At 48.6% G+C, this 18436-nt stretch overlaps 1 protein-coding gene across 1 annotated transcript in view; it reads left to right on the top strand.

Annotated features, from left to right (window-relative positions):
- The window catches only part of LOC126511776 (aldehyde oxidase 2), a 69997-nt gene that overhangs the window by 19274 nt on the left and 32287 nt on the right, over positions 1-18436 (top strand). The window contains exons 11-22 of the mRNA XM_050159161.1: positions 4113-4264; positions 5017-5110; positions 7546-7655; positions 9176-9360; positions 10460-10646; positions 12492-12584; positions 13387-13556; positions 14346-14460; positions 15820-15942; positions 16966-17062; positions 17442-17566; positions 18108-18241. Of these exons, the coding sequence (XP_050015118.1) occupies positions 4113-4264; positions 5017-5110; positions 7546-7655; positions 9176-9360; positions 10460-10646; positions 12492-12584; positions 13387-13556; positions 14346-14460; positions 15820-15942; positions 16966-17062; positions 17442-17566; positions 18108-18241 (1585 nt within the window). The remainder of the gene's footprint in view (positions 1-4112; positions 4265-5016; positions 5111-7545; positions 7656-9175; positions 9361-10459; positions 10647-12491; positions 12585-13386; positions 13557-14345; positions 14461-15819; positions 15943-16965; positions 17063-17441; positions 17567-18107; positions 18242-18436) is intronic.

The following is an 18436-nucleotide window of genomic DNA, read 5'->3' as shown; positions in this document are numbered from 1 at the left end:
GAGTAGGGGGTGGAGACGAATGAGTTGGTCAGGAATTTGAATGTGAGGAATTATAACAGTAGCGATGACACCCTTAACTTGAGCAACAGGGACTCCGTCAGAACTAACAACTCAGTCAAGAATGGCTTGTAGGTCACTGTGTGTTTATGAGGGTCTTTGGTGGACAGGGAAGGTGCTGAAGTCAGCCCAGCCACTGTCACCCAGGCGTCCTACATTCTGGCTTCTCTCAACAGCCATGAAAGGCAGATTTCAGTGAAAACCGTGAGCCTGCTAATCCCCGCTTCAACCCAGATATTCGCAAGCTGTGGGTTCCCTTTGTGAGTTTTGCCAGCTTCCACGTAGAGCAACCCAGGTAGTGCGTTAGGTGGACAGAGAGGATACAGAAGGACACACAGACTGGGGTCCAGATAATCAGCCTAAGCTGACGACAATTGCAGCAGGAGAATGTTCTCCTGCCAAGGGCTGGTTAGCCTTCCTGTTCCCAGCTTTCTCTAACATCAAGCATCGAGTCTCCAAGCCTTATAAAAGAAATAATGAAAGAAAAATAGCCGTGTTAAAGGTGAGGGTCACTTTACCCACCCCTCTGTCCCTGATCGCCTTATATGAGTCCCCAAAGGGGCCTTAAATCTTCACTTTAACCCAATCCTTCCTCTGTAGATGAAGAACGTGAGCTGCGAAAAGAAAGCGCACTCACCCAAGGTCATCAGGTTACAAGGTCACCCACTCCTAGTTCAGAAGCCCCACTGCCCTGGCCACTCCCTTCTCCAGAGCAGGGGTGGCCTTGCCCAGTGTGGTCCCTCAGCCAAAGGAAAGCCCCACAGACTATGATGTCTGAGTAACGCACTGTCCCTGCCTCGCTTAAAGCTGAACCACGACTGCCCTCCAGTGGCCATAAGGAAACTTCCTGCGGTGCAGGGTGTGCACTGAAATCAGCAGTGCCCAAACCAGCACACACACACACACACACACACACACACACACACACACCCCACACCCCCCAGCCGGGATCAAATCTCTGTGGTGGACAGCGCCACTTTGTGAAGGTTTCTTTAAACTACACGTCGTCCATATCCCACCCACGGTTGGTTCGGTCTGTCTTTACTATGGACAGTCCCAGCATCGCTGTCTTTCTACCTGATGGGCCCACGCGGCACAGAGTTAAATTTTAATTTTTTATTTCTTTTTTTTATTTTTCCATTCAAAAATTTACACTTCCTCCCCTCCTCCCATTCCCCTCCTGTTTCCCACTTACCCTCCTCCCTCCTTAAGAGAGGGCAGAGTACCCTGCCCTGTGGGAAGTCCAAGGCCCTCCCCCCTCCATCCAGGCCTAGTAAGGTGTGCATCCAAATAGACTGGGGTACCAAAAAGCCAGTACATGCAGTAGAAACAGGTCCCAGTGCCATTATCGATGGCCTCTCAGTCTGCCCCCATTGGCAGCCACATTCACAACTCTGAGAATTGAAGCAAGTTGAAGAGCTTTCCAATGCCACCAGAATGCAAGTTAAGTTCTGTAACCAGAAAGAAAATCAAACAGAAATCCTGTGGAGGGGAAAAACGTACGATGAAAATGGCCCAGATGGTCCGTCCGGCCTCAGCTGGAGTCTGAACTCTTGTGGGGACAGAGCAATAGAGCAGGCAGCTGGCATTTCATGCCCCAGTGGAGGGTTGAACGGTCTCTTTTTCCATCTGTGTGAAAACCAGAAGCAGGGAGCAGGGTGTGGCGGCTCATGGGCTCATGCCTGTAATCCCAACACTTGGAATGAGGGAAAACAAGGATCAGGAATTCCAGGCTACAAGCTTCAACTGTCTCAAAACCAAAAACAAGCAAAGAGCCAAAAGAGGCAGTGATGAGCCACTCTGGTCTCTGTGCAAAACCTCTTGCCTAAATAATAGCGAGATGTTTGTGTCAGGTTTCTTCCCTAACAAGGACCAGGGCCTTCTTAGGGACAAGTCATTTGCTCTGCTAGGCTCCTCCAAAAGTATGGCAGGAATTTGGGGTTTGAGTTTTAGTTTATTGTTAAAAAGACTTTTTTTTTTTAGAGGCACAATCTCCTTAGCTAGCCCAGATGGGTCTCAAAACCATGACCACCTTGTCTCGGCCTCCCAAGTTCTGGGGTCACAGGCATGCACCACTGTCTCTGGCTACAGAAAGTAAGGAGTAGGTGCCAGTCAAACTTATAGGGATAAGGAATCAACAGGTGGGGGGTCTGAGATAGGACCAGATCTCATTAGGGCATCTTTGATGAGAGGCTAGAACAGGAGACAGATACTTCAGGCTGATGTTCTTGAAAGGAGGGATGATTTAGTGAACAGTTTTCAGGTGAGATTTGTTTGGCATGTGGATAAAATAATAATAATAATAATAATAATAATAATAATAAAAGCTGCTAGTCTTCTCCCATCCAGGAAGGGAGCTGAGGTTAGTGAAACAGGGAGAGCGATGGGGTATGTTGGCAAAGACAGAGAAATACTGTGTCAAGAATATTCAATATTGATAAAATATAGCTATGTAGGAGGGTGGGATACCCTCAAAGATGAATCAGCAAGAGAAAAATCCAAGCCCAATCTGAAACCTGCTAAAAAACAGACTCAGGACTATTAGTATCCAACAAGCGGGGTCAACTCAAACTTGTACACTGAAGTTTCATTATGAAAACTGAGAGCAGTAATGGATCTATTTTAAAAGGTCAGCTCCGGGCGGATTGGGTGACCACACAGTTTCCTGTATTGGTTTGACCCCTTTCCTCCTACGGAGGAGAAATCCTGAAGCTCTTGCTCACATCCTGCCAGTCCTCACGGGTTTCATTCCAGCCTCCGTCAATGCGTTGGATTACTTTCTGGTCAGTTGGCAAGAGGCATGGTCCCAGTCCTCCTGGGCGCTGACCCATGGCTGCCTTCACCTCTTCCTGTGAGTCCCGAATATCCCCACACCCAACACTGCCAACCAATGGGAAGCCTCGGGCAGCCATGTCCTTGGAATGTGTTGGTTTTGATTGGCCAGTGTCCCTCTTGGAGGTTATGATTATCAGAGTTGGAAGATCTGAATCCAAAATATTGCCTATTTTGATTCCTATTCAGGTCTTCTTGGACTAAATTATTGGCTGTTAAATTTTGAGATGTTGTCATGCCAGAGTATACTGAAGGGACACACAGCACGGGGGTAGTTTGCATTAAGGGGCATACACAGACTATTTTGTCTCTTTGCTTTACAGAAGCAAGTAAATAGAAACTTGGTTTGTTCGTTACTTGGGTTGAGGATTCATGTGCTTTTAGCTAGAAGTCATCAGGTAGTAGTTCCTCTAGGGAGGTCTTGGGGTAGTGGCATCATGTCACCCCATGACATTGCATCATCGCAAACCCTGTGAGAACAGTGAAGCCAGGGAGAGGTCACCATTGTTCCACACTATTGGTCTCCTCCCTCTGATTTGCATGAAAACTCTTTCCTACCCAAAAAATAGCTTCTGATTTATTTGAATTTGAATCCCATGACCTAGGGATTCGATCTTTGGCACTGTGTTAACGCTGTCAGATTCATTCCCCTCAATCACATAGTAATTCTGGTCACTCAGGAGAATCATGGGAGGCTCTAGTAGAGTCTACCACCAGCATTTCTCTTTACCTCTACTTCTTCACACCTGTCCAAAGACAAGTGTGGCCCCAGGTCCCATCCCTGGCTACCCAGGAGATCACCTTGGGGCCTTTAAAATCCCTATGCCTGGGACTGGGGAACTTGGCTCTGCTATCTGGGTCTTGCGAGCATAAATACCTAAATTTGATCACCAAGGTTCACCTAGAAAATTTGGGCAAGGTAGGACACCTAGGAATCACAATATTTGGGTGGTAAAGACAGGCAGACCCCTGGGGCTCATGGGCAAGGGCCCAGTCTACTTAATAGGCTCCAAGCCAGTGAGAGACTTTGGCTCAATCAATCAATAAAAATAAGAGAGAAAGCCTGACTCCCAGAGACTGATTTAGCTGGTCTGGAAGCTCCTGGTGACCCCCTGAGCAGCCACAATAGAAAGCACCACTAACCAAATGGTAAATGAGACCCTACCGCGGTGATGCCGGCTCTGCTCCTTCCATATCACCGACGAAAACAACCTGTTTTCCAGGACTGACCATCGGCGCCTGCTGCAGCCTGGCTCAGGTGAAGGACATCTTGGCTGAGAACATCTCTGAGCTCCCGGAGGAGAAAACTCAGACCTACCGAGCTCTCCTGAAACACCTTCGGAGCCTGGCGGGGCAGCAGATCCGGAACATGGCGGTGGGTTTCCTGCCGTCCATCGCTGGGCTCACACTTGTTCCTCCTTCTCATTGAGACGTCAAGATAAGCACGGGCAGAAGTAGCATGCCAAATGGGGCAAAACAACAGGCCAACTGACAAATATTCTTAAATCGACAAATGATAGTTAGTGAAATGTTCAGGAAAATTCTGGATGAAATTCAACACCATAGCTAAGCCACAAAGGGCATCATGGTCTTGCTAATTTTCTGACAAGTCTATCAAAAAGTCTGATTTAATCTTAGGCTCCATTAACAGAAGTCTAGTACCTAAAGCAAGCTGGGAAACCTTTTACTTTGTGCTAGTCAAACCACAGCTAGAGAACCATTGTCATAAGAAGGGAAACGAGTCTTGGCTGGTTTTCCAAACACACATACGCGTCATACATCTGTTGAGCAGTGTGGTGGACATCCTTGCACCTGCGAAGTCTGCAGAGAACCTTGTCTTTGTGAAAACTCTCAAGATATTCCAGATGTCCATACATACTCACAAGAGCCTACCAAGGAGAGGGTGACAGTTGCATTTAGGGGTTGGAAGCAGAACCCAAGGAGTGATGGGGGGGTCAGACAAACTAAGCCTAAAAGCTGCCTTCTAATATTCATGGATCCTCGAGTATCGATGGTGGCCAAGACTCCTCTTGAGTCTTCCAACACCCTAAGAGGATCCGAGGCAGATGTCTATAAGGAAGGTAGAAGACCCGAGACACTAACCAAGCTGTCATTTTCTCTCCTCAGACCTTAGGTGGACACGTTATAAGCCGGCATTGCTACTCAGACCTGAATCCTATTCTCTCTGTGGGCAAAGCCACCCTCAACCTGCTGTCAGAAGGTAAACTATGTTCTGTGCAGTTCTTAGAGAGCTTTTTGTCTCTTTTCCTTATACTTGGGTTTTATTTTTGTGGTTGTTGTTTGTTTTTCAAACAAGGTTTCTCTGTAGCTTTGGGGCCTTTCCTGGAACTAGCTCTTGTAGACCAGGCTGGCCTTGAACTCACAGAGATCTGCCTGCCTCTGCCTCCCAAGTGTAGGGATTAAAGGCGTGTGCCACTACTGCCTGTCTACACTTTTACATTTTCTTAAAAAATTTCATTGAGTAGTAGCCTGGATCACAGACTCCCCGTTCACTGTGGGGAGTCCCTGTCATGAAGAAAATACATTGTAACAACAGGCAGAGGTACTTCCTGTTGAACACACACACACACACACACACACACGCATGCACACACGCATGCTCATGTGTTAGTTGATGTGCTCTTGCTTGACCAGGGGTGACAAACAAGAGCTGACTTGAGCGTAAGGTTCAGAGTGCTGGCGAGATGGCTTAGAGGGTGACAGGACAGTCTGCTCTTATAGAGGACCAGAGCTCAGTTCCTAGCACCCACACTAGGTGGCTCACAACTGCCTACAATTCTGGTCCCTGGGGGACTCAACATCTCTAGCTTCTGTGGAGACCAGCACTCACGGCACAGACCCACAGAGATAGACAATTATATGTTATATATAATTTTTAACAATAAAAACCAATCTTCTAAAGAAAAGAGGATGTGATCGGAAAAATGGCTCTGCAGTTAAGAGCATGTCCCGCTGTGGCTAAGGGCCTAAGTTTGCTTCCCAGCACCCATGTTGGACAGCTCACAACTGCCTATAACCCCAACTCCAGAATTGGACCTCCGTGGTCACCAACATTTACACAAACATAACCACATATAGATACCTGTACATAACTAAATATAATAAAAATCAATCTTTTTGAAAAAGAGAGTGAGGTTTGAGCGTGGTGGCGCACACCTTTAATCCCAGCACTCAGGAGGCAGGGGAAGCAGGATCTCTGTGAGTTCGAGGCCAGCCTGGTCTACATAGTGAGTTCCAAGACAGCCAGGATTGTGTAGAAAAACACTCTCTTGAGGGTGAACACACTAAAGGGGGACCCAGCCTGTTGCAGAGGGTGTGTTCCTATAGCCTAAGGGAGCAAGGCTCCTGCCTTCATTCTACATCCAGTCTAAGAAAACACACACACACACACACACACACACACACATACACACATACACACACACATACACACATACACACACATACACACATACACACACACACACACTACCCCCTCTATGGTACTCTTCTTCAAATACCCCTCCCCTTCCCTCTGGACTACCTGACCACCTATCCAATGCTTTCACCTCTGTCCCTCCCACCCCCTCAGGAGATCTGGACTACTGCCACCTCCCAGGCGCAGGGATGCAGAAGCAGCAGCCACACCTCTGCTGCTGCTGCGGACTTCCGGCTCGCTGCACTCACTGCTGGGAGTGGGGTGGGGAAAAGCTTAGGGGCTGAGAGGCCGGCCAATGGCCATCACTTGAAGACTGTTAGGAGGGAGGGCACAGAAGGTTAAGGATGCTGGCTGACCCAGGCTTTTCTCTGAGGTCACCAGGCCTGTAGTTTGGGATGACCCCAGTTTAACCCACAAAATGGTCAAAAAGCTGAAACTCTAGGGATACCATGCTGGTGAGGTCCCTGCCCAGGGCCTTCTGTTCTCGTTTTATTGGATGTTTGTAGTTACTGTTGATTTACAGTTTCTGCTCTCCCAACTTTGCCAGAGCTAACGCAGACCTCCGTCACTCCAGAGGTGTCAACTCACTGGCATAGCAGCGAGACAGGTGGACGGTGATCAGTGGGGTTTTCCACCAAGTTACAACAATACTGGCATTCCAACCAACACGGTGCCAATTGTGCAGAGGTGGGGGGTAAGGTGTGGAAATAGAACTCAAATTATCCCTCTGCTATGGTTTGATCTCTTCAGGGCACATCCTGTACCCTAAAACTTGCAATCCATATGTTAAAAGCCTGAGGATAGTGCTGTCGTCTCCCAAAGGGTGACTAGCTGAGCCCAGGGCAGATTTGACAAGCTGTTTACTTTAAAGGTGTGTTTGTGTGTCAGGAACACAAAACTGTGGCGAGCGTGAGCTGAACTCTGCTAGCAGCAAAAGTAAATCCAGTGCTAGCTTAAGTTTCACCACAGCCTTGACCTCAGTTCATATCCTTGGCTAAAGGATGAAAACTCACAGGGGTAGCAGGCACGGCGTGAGCGTTGACGGGAAAACAAGTGCCGCGCACAGTGGAGGAAAAGGGGATGCCTTAACAGAGTCACCGACCTCTGCATCTGTCACTCTGAGCAGAGGGCACACATCTCCACTTGCAGCCAGCCTCCGAAAGTACAGATCCGGCTCGCTTTCCTCCTGACCGCAGAAATGCCGTTTCTTTCCACAGTAGGCGCACGGCAGATTCCCCTCGATGGATCTTTCCTTGCTGGGTTGGCGAGTGAGGACCTGAAGCCAGAGGAGATTTTGACATCTGTGTACATCCCTCACTCTCAAAAGGTAAGAAACCGGCTGGTTTGTTTCTCCCAGTCAGTCTGGAGCCCGGTCACCCCTAATGTCTGAAGCCAGGTGGAAGGAAAATAACGGTGTCCCCTGAAACTGTTTCCTGACCTGCCACAAACTGGTTCAGCCACAAGCCTCTGGGACTGTCCTGAGCAAGTGGCTCCAGGATGTGGATTTTGGCAGTTGCCGCAGCTGTGGGGTGTGACCGGCAGAAGGCCTGTGGTCACGCTCCCCACGGGCAAAGGCTCCCTGGCTGAAGATGGAGCTTCTCTACCTGACACACAGGAAGCTGGAGTCCTAGCTTGGCTTTCCCACCCCCGAATTCCTGCCAACCCCGAGAGCTTTACAGGAACACATGGCCTCCAGATGTTCCCTGACCCAGCATACTGGGCTGCTGTGGTCACCCAGCCAATTATGGAGGTGGCCTAATGCTCTCACTCTCTGTTCCTTAGGCCTCTCTCCAAAGCTGTGCTTGACTCCAGAGGAGTAGCAATACCACACACACACACACACATGCACAGACATACACACACACACATGCATACACGCACACGCATGCACGCACATACAAAGCAGTGGCAGGTCATAATGAAGTCTTAAGTTACGTTCCAGCTATGGATGGTATTTGAGTCCTCCCTTCAGAACAAAAACTTGAACGTGCCTTCCCATCCGAAAGTGCAAAGGCAAAAGCTAGCAAACTGGTATAGCATTGGGCTGGAGAGAAGGCTCAACAGCTGAGAGTACTTACTGCTCTTGCAGAGGATCTAGGTTCAGTTCCTAGCACCCACGTGGATTCTCACAACCATCTGTAACTCTAGTTCCAGGGGATCTCACAGCCTTTCCTCGCCCTTATGGGAACCTGGTATGCACATGGTACACAGACATCCACCTGCCTCTGCCTCCCGAGTGCTGGGATTAAAAGTGTGCGCCACCATACCTAGCTCCAACTTTCTTTTAAGGGTATCTGGAGAGACTCCTCAGTTAAGAATACTTATGCATTTACAGAGAATCTGGGTTCTGTTCCCAGCACCTACACAGGGCACATAACTGTCTGTAACTCCAGCTCTGGGCCTTGCATGCCCTCCTCTGGCTTCCAAGGGTTTCTAGACACATGTGCAGCAAATAATTAACAAGGCTTATATACAAAAATAAAAATATAAATAAATGAATTTTTTTTCGTTTTTCGAGACAGGGTTTCTCTGTAGCTTTGGAGCCTGTCCTGGAACTAGCTCGGTAGACCAGGCTGGCCTCCAACTCACAGAGATCCGCCTGCCTCTGCCTCCCGAGTGCTGGGATTAAAGGCGTGCGCCACCACCGCCCGGCTATAAATAAATGAATTTTTTAAAAAGAACATTCTCACTCTGCAAGAAGGCAACCCAAGCGTCTCTCATTTAGCCAACTGCCCTCTGTGTCCCATTACATCCGTCTAAGTGATTAATTAGTTAGAGGCACCAAGAGGGAACCCAGCTCTTCATCCTGACATATCCGATACGCCCGAATGGCTTCTGTCTCCTCAGTGGGAGTTTGTGTCTGCCTTCCGGCAGGCCCAGTGCCATCACAACGCTTTGCCCGATGTGAACGCTGGCATGAGAGTCCTGTTCAGTGAGGGCACAGACACCATCGAGGACCTGAGCATCGCCTTTGGCGGGGTGGGGCCGGCCACTGTCAGTGCACACAGATCCTGCCAGCAGCTCCTTGGCAGGTCAGTGATGAGCGCTGTGCTTTAGAGGGAGCCTTGATGATGGGAAAAACGAATTGACCCTGACAGTTGTTGGTAAAGCCCTGGAACGATGGAAACCCAGACTTATTGAAGAAAAATATCACTGCTTGTTCCTTCTTTAATTTTGTTGAATTAATTGTAACTGGACATTTCTCTCCTGCCCACCTGTTCCCAAATACCTGGCAGTAACTTCCCAAATAATTGACTCAGAGTTATATAAATTATAAATACTTGGCCAATAGTTCAGGTTTATTACTAACTAGCTCTTACTTTATGGGTTTTTTGTTTGCTTTTTTTTTTTTTTTTTTTTTGAGACAGGGTTTCTCTGTAGCTTTGGAGCCTGTCCTGGAACTAGCTCCTGTAGTCCAGGCTGGCCTCGAACTCACAGAGATCCTCCTGCCTCTGCCTCCCAAGTGCTGGGGTTAAAGGCATGCACCACCACTGCCTGGCTAGCTCTTACTTTTAAGTTAACTCATATTTCTTATTTGCACTCAACCACATGGTGGTACCTTTGTTACCATGGCATGTTCGTCTCCTGTTCCCTCTGCACCTGGCTGGAGACCCCTGACTCCTCCCTTCCCATCGTCCTAAATTTGGTCACCCTGCCTGTACTGCCTGCCTGGCTACTGGCCGATCAGCGTTTTATTAAACCAATTCAAGTGACAAATCTTTGCAGTGTACAAGAGGATTATTCCACAGCAATTGATTCCATGTTGTTTGGCTTCAGTTAAGCCACTTTTTTGAGAGACACAACAACAGCCCAGGCCTGAGTCCATTCAGCAAGTGATGTTTTTCTCAAACATGTCCCTTTTCTCCTGCAAATGAACACTCAGCGGCCCTCTCCAAGTAGCCCCTATTCTGTTCTAGAATATTCTGATTCTACTACACTCTCGCAGTGGGGAAGGTTCCTTTCTCACCCAGGCACGATTCTCGTGCCGCTTGGAGCAGATTCCCAGGTTTTGATTTTTCCAAACACCTTGTTAACACGATTTCTAAGGAAAATCCTGGGAACTCTAAAATGTCGGTTTCTGTGTAATTAGACCGCCCTTTAACCGGTCCTTCTCGCCTCCCATGGTACCAGGCACTGGAATGCGCTCCTGCTAGACGAGGCTTGTAGGCACCTTCTGGAAGAAATCTCGCTCCCGGGATCAGCTCTAGGAGGCAAAGTGGAGTTCAAGAGGACTCTGATGGTCAGCTTCCTCTTCAAGTTCTACCTGGAGGTTCTGCAGGGACTGAGGAGAAAACTAAAGCTGTCCTCGGAGTCTGCCGTAAGTGCTCTGGAGGACAGTGACGACCGTCCTCACGCGTGGTCATGGGCTCACAGTTCTGCCGCCAGAAGGCCTCGCCCAAGGTGAAGTCTCCTGACTCACCCCTGTGATCCCAGCGCGCAGGAGGCTGAGTCAGGGAGATCACAATGAGTTTCAAGGATTGCCTGAGCTACAGAGTGAGACTTGTATCAAACTGAATAATAAATTAGAAAAGAGAGGCACCGTCAGAGTTGGTTCCTCCTGAGCGCTGTGAGGCCTTATTCCGTTCCTTGTGCATGGCTCCTGGTGGCACGGCCTAGCTTCTGGTGGCTTGCCGGCGACCTTGCCGCAATCGGCCTGCCATTGCCTTTACACAGAGCTGCCCCCGTGTGAGTGTTTAGGCCCAAACTTCTCCTTCCAAGAGGACGCCAGCCATAATGGCAACCAAATCTAATTCTTTACCCCCATAGTCACATCCCACCCTGTTTGGAGAGGTCACACTCTGAGTTTCTTGAGGCTTGGATTTCAACATAGCCATCCAGGAAGATGAAATTCAAACCATAATACTGGCTTCTCTCAGCTCCTTGCTGCCAGGAGCTCCTAGCTTAGCGGAACCAATTATCCTGTGGGGAGCCTGTTATCATTGTCTAGAAACCCTTGATCTGGGGTAGTCTTTGTCAGCCCAGCATTCCTCCTGGGATCTGGCCCTGATGGAGCTGATAAACCACCATCAGCTCTCAGTGTTTATTGTGCCCCAGCACCGAAAAGGTACCCAGTCTCTCTCTCCACTCTTTGTTTTTTTTTCCTCTTAAACTTTATTGAGGCATAATTTACAGTAACACAGGAGACAAATAATAAATTATAATGTAACCCACCCATTTTTAACTTAGTACACAAATGTCTACCTGTGGAGCCCAACGCTAACTAAATGCAGCACATTTTCTTCACCCCAAAGAACTCCCTCGCCCCCTCCGTGTCCTCATCCCCACCCTGTCCAGACAAACACTGGTCTGCTTTGTGGACCTGTGGCTTCAATTTGCTTAGTCTAGAATTTCGTAATCAAGATGAAATATAACGTCAAATTTTTATGCTTCAAAACATCGAAAACATACGTATATGAATGCCTTGATGGCTTCGTAGATTTTCTGATTGCAACCTTCCAGAAGAAGTTAAAATATTCACGGCCACGCTTGTTCCCCCTGCCTTGCACTCTCAGCCTCAACCCTTCCCTGACTGCGCGCACAGGTCTCCCCCTTCCCTATACTCTGTTCCTCAGCCACCCCTGCCCCATGGCCACTATCCCCAAAGATGGGGTCCCCAACCTCTGAATTTGAGATGGAGACCTGCGCTTCGTTTCTCAGTCAGGACACCAGAGTGGTCTTCCTGCCTCAGAAAAAAAGATCCTGGAACAAAAACATTCAGATTTTTCTTCATTTTGTGAACTATAGCTTCAAACTTATTCTGGGATGACTTATCCAGCCTAAACACACACACACACACCACCTCCGAACTCACTGGTAGACCTCACACACACACACACACACACTACCTCCGAACTCACTGGTAGACCTTACACACACGTACATACACATACACACACACACCACCTCTGAACTCATTGGCAGCCCTTCCATCCAGGGACATGAAATCAGATTCAAACCAGTCAGTCATCCAAGCTCTGGCTTGGATAGGGAGTGAGAGGGTACCAGAATCATAAAACGTGAAACCCTGCGGGGGGGGGGGGGGGGGGTTACTAAGCCGTCCCTTGGTACATTAGGAGCCATTCCACATAATCCAAACCCAGCTCGATCCAGACTGACTAGTCTTTCTCTAACCAGTCTGTCTCACTGTGCTGAGTCTTTCCAGGACAGCCAGCACTATCCAGCGATTGCAGACCGGTTCCTGAGTGCTCTGGAAGATTTCCAGGTCACACTACCCCAGGGAGTCCAAACATACCAGGTCAGTGCCTTTGAGTTCACTGAAACCCACACCTAGAGATAAGCTGATGAGAAATCGCTATTCACAGGGAGTCAGGAGCCTCTGAACCTCAAGAGCTGGCGTTGGAGGAGCACAGGGCTGCTCCACCAGAGGGATTCAAGGGCAGGTCATCTCTTTAAAGAGATATTCTGCTGGGCTTTGTTTAGTGTCTACCAGAGCCCAGGGGCTCCATCTCTAGCAGGAACTACCAGAGCCCAGGGGCTCCATCTCTAGCAGGAACTGCAAATGTTTAATCAGTCAGTAAATAAGAGACCTGCAAGGAAGGACGACAGCTTAGAAATGAGCTGTTCTTGCTGGTTGGTACACAGCCCTCCCCTCCCTACACACACACACACACACACACACACACACATACACACACACATACACACACACACACACCACTGAATGAAAAATTAATAAATAAAGGCATGACACTCAAAAATGTGGTTGAGGAGAAGGTTTACTGTAGCTATGAGGGAGACCTCAGCCAGAGGCATCTGGAAACATCCAGACTGAACCGGGTGAGCAAGCAGGACAAAGAGGCCGAAATTGTCAAGCAGAGGGGAGGGATTCGGGGCTACCACAGATGGAGGAAGCGGAGTGTCCATTCACCGATTTCAGAGGGGTTGCCACACAACTGAAATGACACCATGACGTGGCCATGATGCTTGTCATCCCACCTGCTCCACTGTTTGTCCAAGGGAACTGTCCTGCTACGCCCTGAGCCACCCAGGCCACCTGAGCTGGAAGGTTCCTGATCTAACTCTGTCTTGCTCTGTAGAGTGTGGATCCCCGCCAGCCTCTCCAAGATCCAGTTGGCCGTCCCATCATGCATCTGTCAGGTCTTAAACATGCCACAGGGGAAGCCACATTTTGTGACGACATCCCCAGAGTGGATGAAGAACTTTTCATGGCTTTGGTGACCAGTACCAGGGCTCATGCAAGAATCATGTAAGTAAAGGAAAACTTTTCAAGACCCTTTAAAATGTTGCCTCAACTGTGCCCTCTTCTGCAGTGAATGCCCTGACCCAGAGAGCTCCACAGGAGGAAGAGAGCATATCTAGAAATGACCGTCGGGGTGACAGGGGAGCACAGGAGGCTGCAGATATAGCTCAATCAGTGGACTGATGGAACAATGCCATGCACAAAGCCCGGGGTTCGATCCCAGCACCAAATAAGGCCAGCGCAGCTGTAAACCCTGTAATCCCAGCAGGCGGAGGCAAGAGGATCAGGAGTTCAAGATCCTCCTCACTTACATAGCTAGGTCCAGCCCCAGGTGGACTACATTAGACTGTCTCAAACACACACACACACACACACACACACACACACACACACAAGTTATGGTTCTTTTGTTTGCCTTCTAAGTCATAAAACCTCATGCCCGGCAGCCCCATGCATGGCTCAGAGCCACTCTGGTAACATAGAAACACCAACTTCATGATTAAATAGGAAACAAATTCTGTCCCACGCTTCCAAAGCCTTGTCTCCATGCCCCTCTTTGGCAGCTAAGTGTTACCTCCCGGCCCTGCAGCAGGTCTCCTGGATTCTACTCCGTGACTGTCCGTTCTGGTTGTTCAGGCTGGATACATTGTTCCCATGTTTTTATTTTGAACAATACTCTATGCCTTCCCTTGGCTTGGAGGCCCCTCAAAGTTAGATTATGTTTCTCTCCTTCTTTTTTTTTTTTTTTTTTTTTTTTTTTGTTTCTCTCCTTCTTAATCGTCTCCTTATCTTCAGCTCCATCGATTCATCTGAGGCCTTTGCCCTACCTGGTGTGGTGGATGTGATAACAGCTGAGGATATTCCAGGAGCCAATGGTGCCGACGATGACAAGTTACTGGCTGTAGAAGAGGTAGGAATGGGACACGTTTCCCCAGATGCCTGTACAAATCGTCACCCCAGGACCCCTGGAGGTCAACTGCCCTTGTCTCCTGGCTTTTTCCACTACTGAGATGCAGAAGTACCAGGGCCCTGGCTCCTCTCTACCCTGATGCCTTTATCAACCTTGCCTTTCTGAAGTTAGGAAATAACACATTAAGCAAAAACGAATCGTAAATCTGATTTAGCCACTATGTGCTTTGGGGTTTATTTACTTGACAAGGAATTGATCAATATCAGAAGAGAATGCTCTAGAAAGATCTAGAAAGGAGGGGGGGACCAGAACTCTCAAGAGGTCTCATTCACCTTCACTTGCTCTGTTTTTATTAAGTCATCTTGGCTATTGCTGGCCTTATAATTCCAACTCAACAGTCATTTATTGACCCCCCGCCCCGACTTAGAGCCAGAGCACCTCAGCTTCTTTTCCTGCATTTTCAACTACCTTGGGGTCCACCCTCTTTAAGGGAGGAATGGTTATAGCACGCTTCACCGTAGCACAGGAGTTAAACAAGTGCATACCAAGGTGCCTATCACAGAGGTTGGCATAGGAAGACTCTCACTGAGTTCTAACTACTCTCACATCCCAGTGAATCCCACACACTTTCTCCTCCCCTCGTGAAGATCAGTGGGGCCTTCTGTTTTGTTTTTTTTTTTTTTTTTTTTTTTTTTTTGGTGTTGTGTTTTGTTTTGTTTTTTTATCCATCAGAAGAGGTTGACTATCATTTATCAGTCTATTGGGGCTCCCGTAATAAAACTGTCTAAACATGGAGCTGGAGAGATGGCTCAGTTCTTAAGAGCACCAGCTGCTCTTCCAGAAGACCTGAGTTCGATTCCCAGCACCCACAAAGCCCCTCACAACCGTCTGTAACTCCTGTTTCCCAGTATTCAGTGCCCTCTGCTGGCCACTGTGGGCACGACATGCATGTGATACAGACAGGCAGGCGAAATACCCACACACATAAAATAAAAATAAATAAATCTCAAAAATATCTTCCTATTATTATTATTATTATTAAATTTTTACCCAAGTACATTTGACTCCAGTGTGGCTATTTCTGTTCAACAAGGACATTGAAGATGCCAGCCCCTGGTGAGGTTGAGTCTGGCTTCTGTTCTCTTCACTTTAAAATTATTTAAATTAGTTCATTTATCATGATGAGAGCATGGAGGCCAATGTGGTGGTCAGAGGACAGCTTTATGGAGGCGTGTCTCTCCCCACCTACCTTTACATGTGTTCCAGGATTGAACTCATGTCCCCAAGCCTGTACGGCAATCGCCATTGCATACTGAGCCGTGTCCCTGTCCTCTCCTGCTCTACTTACGTACTTTACAGGTGCTCTGTGTGGGCCAGATCATCTGTGCCGTGGTTGCAGAGACTGATGTTCAGGCAAAACGAGCAACCGAGAAGATAAAAATCACCTACGAGGACCTGGAGCCTATGATTTTCACCATCGAGGTAGGTAGGGCCAGTCAGTCTCCCTTTGGAACGGGAAAGTTGGGCTGGAGAGATGTTATGGTGGCTAAGATGGTTCAATGATTCTCTTCCCAGCACCCACATGATGTTCTGAGACAGGGTGTATATACATGGCTGTTCTGGAACTATATAGACCAGGCTGACCTCAAACTCACAGAGATCTACCTGCCTTTGCCTCTCAAGTGCTGGCATTAAAGGCATGTGCTCCTATCCTACTAACTTCTTTAGTCTCAATGAGCCTCACTTAGAATGTCCCAAGCTTCCCCGCAGTGTGGTACGTATCAACGCTGAAGAAACTGCTATGTGATTTGCCACAAAGCAAGCGCTCAATTAAAAAGTAGCCACTCTCACTGTAACCCATTAAAAGACTGCGAACCCTAAGGCTTTTGGAGTCCAAGAATCCAAGAGACAGGTGTCTTTCTGAAGTACAGAAGGACATAGGGGTTCAGGGGTGTTAGCAAGATCAGCGATGGCAGGTAAGTCGCTCCACAGATCCCAAGAGCTCCACATGGGGGTCGGTTCCTGCTCATGTCAGAAAGCAGGTGTGGGGAAAGAAGAAAGGGAGGGGGAAAGAACAAAGGTCTAGAAAGGCCCTGTTGAAATATGTCACATCCCCCAAAGGAATGACAATGTGACTGTCTTGCCCCTATCAGAATGCCTCAGCCTTCTCAAAATCCTGAGTGAAGAAGAGGCTCGTGCACATAGCTACCTAAGTATCTCTGGGAGAAGCGGAAAAAAGGAGCTCAGAGCCTCCCTTCCTGGCACCTCATACTGCATATGCCATCCCGAACCACCCCTCTGAGTCTAGACCTCAGTTCTGAACACGCTTCCTTCTTGATGTTTTCTTCCTCCTTCTGGACTGATTTCCTCCGATCTCTTGCTTACTCTGGAGCTCGTCAATGCTCTTTGTCCCACAAGACAACAATACGGGGAGTATTAGCAGCCAGCAGTAAAAAAAAAAAAAAAAAAGGATGACTGGCTTCGTGTTTCCGTCCTTTTACGTAGGACGCCATAAAACACAATTCGTTCCTGTGTCCTGAAAAGAAGCTCGAACAAGGGAACATCGAGGAGGCGTTTGAAAACGTGGATCAGATAGTTGAAGGTAAACAGTCTGGAAGAACCATTCGGATCCAGCCATCAAGGGTGTGTATGATTGCCCCTTGGGAGGCTTGCCCTCTGAAGTCCCGGAGCTTCCCCAAACTTAGACTCCTTCTCAGAACCCCCGTGCATCCATGCACCTGTGTATCCATGCGGTCTCTGGAGTTGAGAAACCAGTAACAGACTAGGAGAAAATTCCTAAAGTTTGATTCGTCAAGGGCAGAGCGATGAGACAGGTCCCCTTGATCTTCACGAGGTAAAGCTTCCTCAGTGGGTAGCGCTGCAGGCGGGCGGTTCACATTCCACTTCCGTGATGCCATGAGGCCCCGTGATGGCAGCTTCCAACCAGCATGCACCTCCAGGCGTGTCCCCGCCCTTCCCAGGAGAGGTCCATGTTGGAGGGCAAGAACACTTCTACATGGAAACCCAAAGAGTGCTCATTATCCCGAAGACAGAAGACCAGGAACTGGACGTGTACGTGTCCACCCAGGACCCAGCCCATGTGCAGGTAAGCTCCTGCAGAACCCCACCAGCGCCTGCCTACCGCCACCGTGGCCATCAGTCTCCGTAGTGAAGGGGCCGCCACTGCACTAACAGAAACTTAGAATCTAAATGTTTGGTGTCTATGATGCAGCTAAGACCCCTGAGCCGTTTTAAATTTTTCCTGTTCTCATCAACAATAAAAAGAATGATCCTGAGGCCGGGAAGTGGTGGCTCATGCCTTTAATCCTAGCACTTGGGAGGCAGAGGCAGGCGGATCTCTGTGAGTTCGAGGCCAGCCTGGTCTACAAAAGCTAGTTCCAGGACAGGCTCCAACACTACAGAGAAATCCTGTCTCGAAAAAAAAAAAATCACAGAAGAAGGGAAAGGAGGAAGAAGGAAAGGAAGGAAGGAAGGAAGGAAGGAAGGAAGGAAGGAAGGAAGGAGAAATGAGCGGACTCTCCACTCCCACACTGTAGCAGATGTGACTGGCCACTGCCCTGTAGCTCTAGCTCAGAAACCGGAACACTTGGCTGTCGTTTTTCTCTAAACCTCCTTGTCTCTCACAGAAAACAGTGTCCTCTACCTTAAACATCCCCAGCAACAAGATCACCTGCCACGTGAAACGCGTGGGTGGAGGTTTTGGAGGAAAGGTGGGGAGACCAGCTGTGTTCGGGGCAATTGCTGCGGTGGGGGCTGTCAAGTAAGTCTACCTGAGGAGCCGGAAGTGTGGGAGAGGCCAAGCTCAGAGGAAATCAACTCCAGCCGCAGGCATACCTTCAAACACTGAGTTGCAAAGCACAAAGACAGTCATAACTCAGTCGGGCGATAATTCATATCTATCGTGCCTAGAAGACTTTGTGCAGATTAGTAGAGACATGTGGGATAGATGGACGGA

This window comes from Alexandromys fortis, unplaced genomic scaffold (genome assembly GCF_014885135.2).
Source record: "Alexandromys fortis isolate MF-2015 unplaced genomic scaffold, M_Fortis_MF-2015_v1.1 scaffold_65, whole genome shotgun sequence".
In the NCBI taxonomy this organism is placed as follows: Eukaryota; Metazoa; Chordata; class Mammalia; order Rodentia; family Cricetidae; genus Alexandromys; species Alexandromys fortis.
Note: the sequence above shows the minus strand (reverse complement) of the source record. Positions and strands in the feature narration are given on the sequence as shown.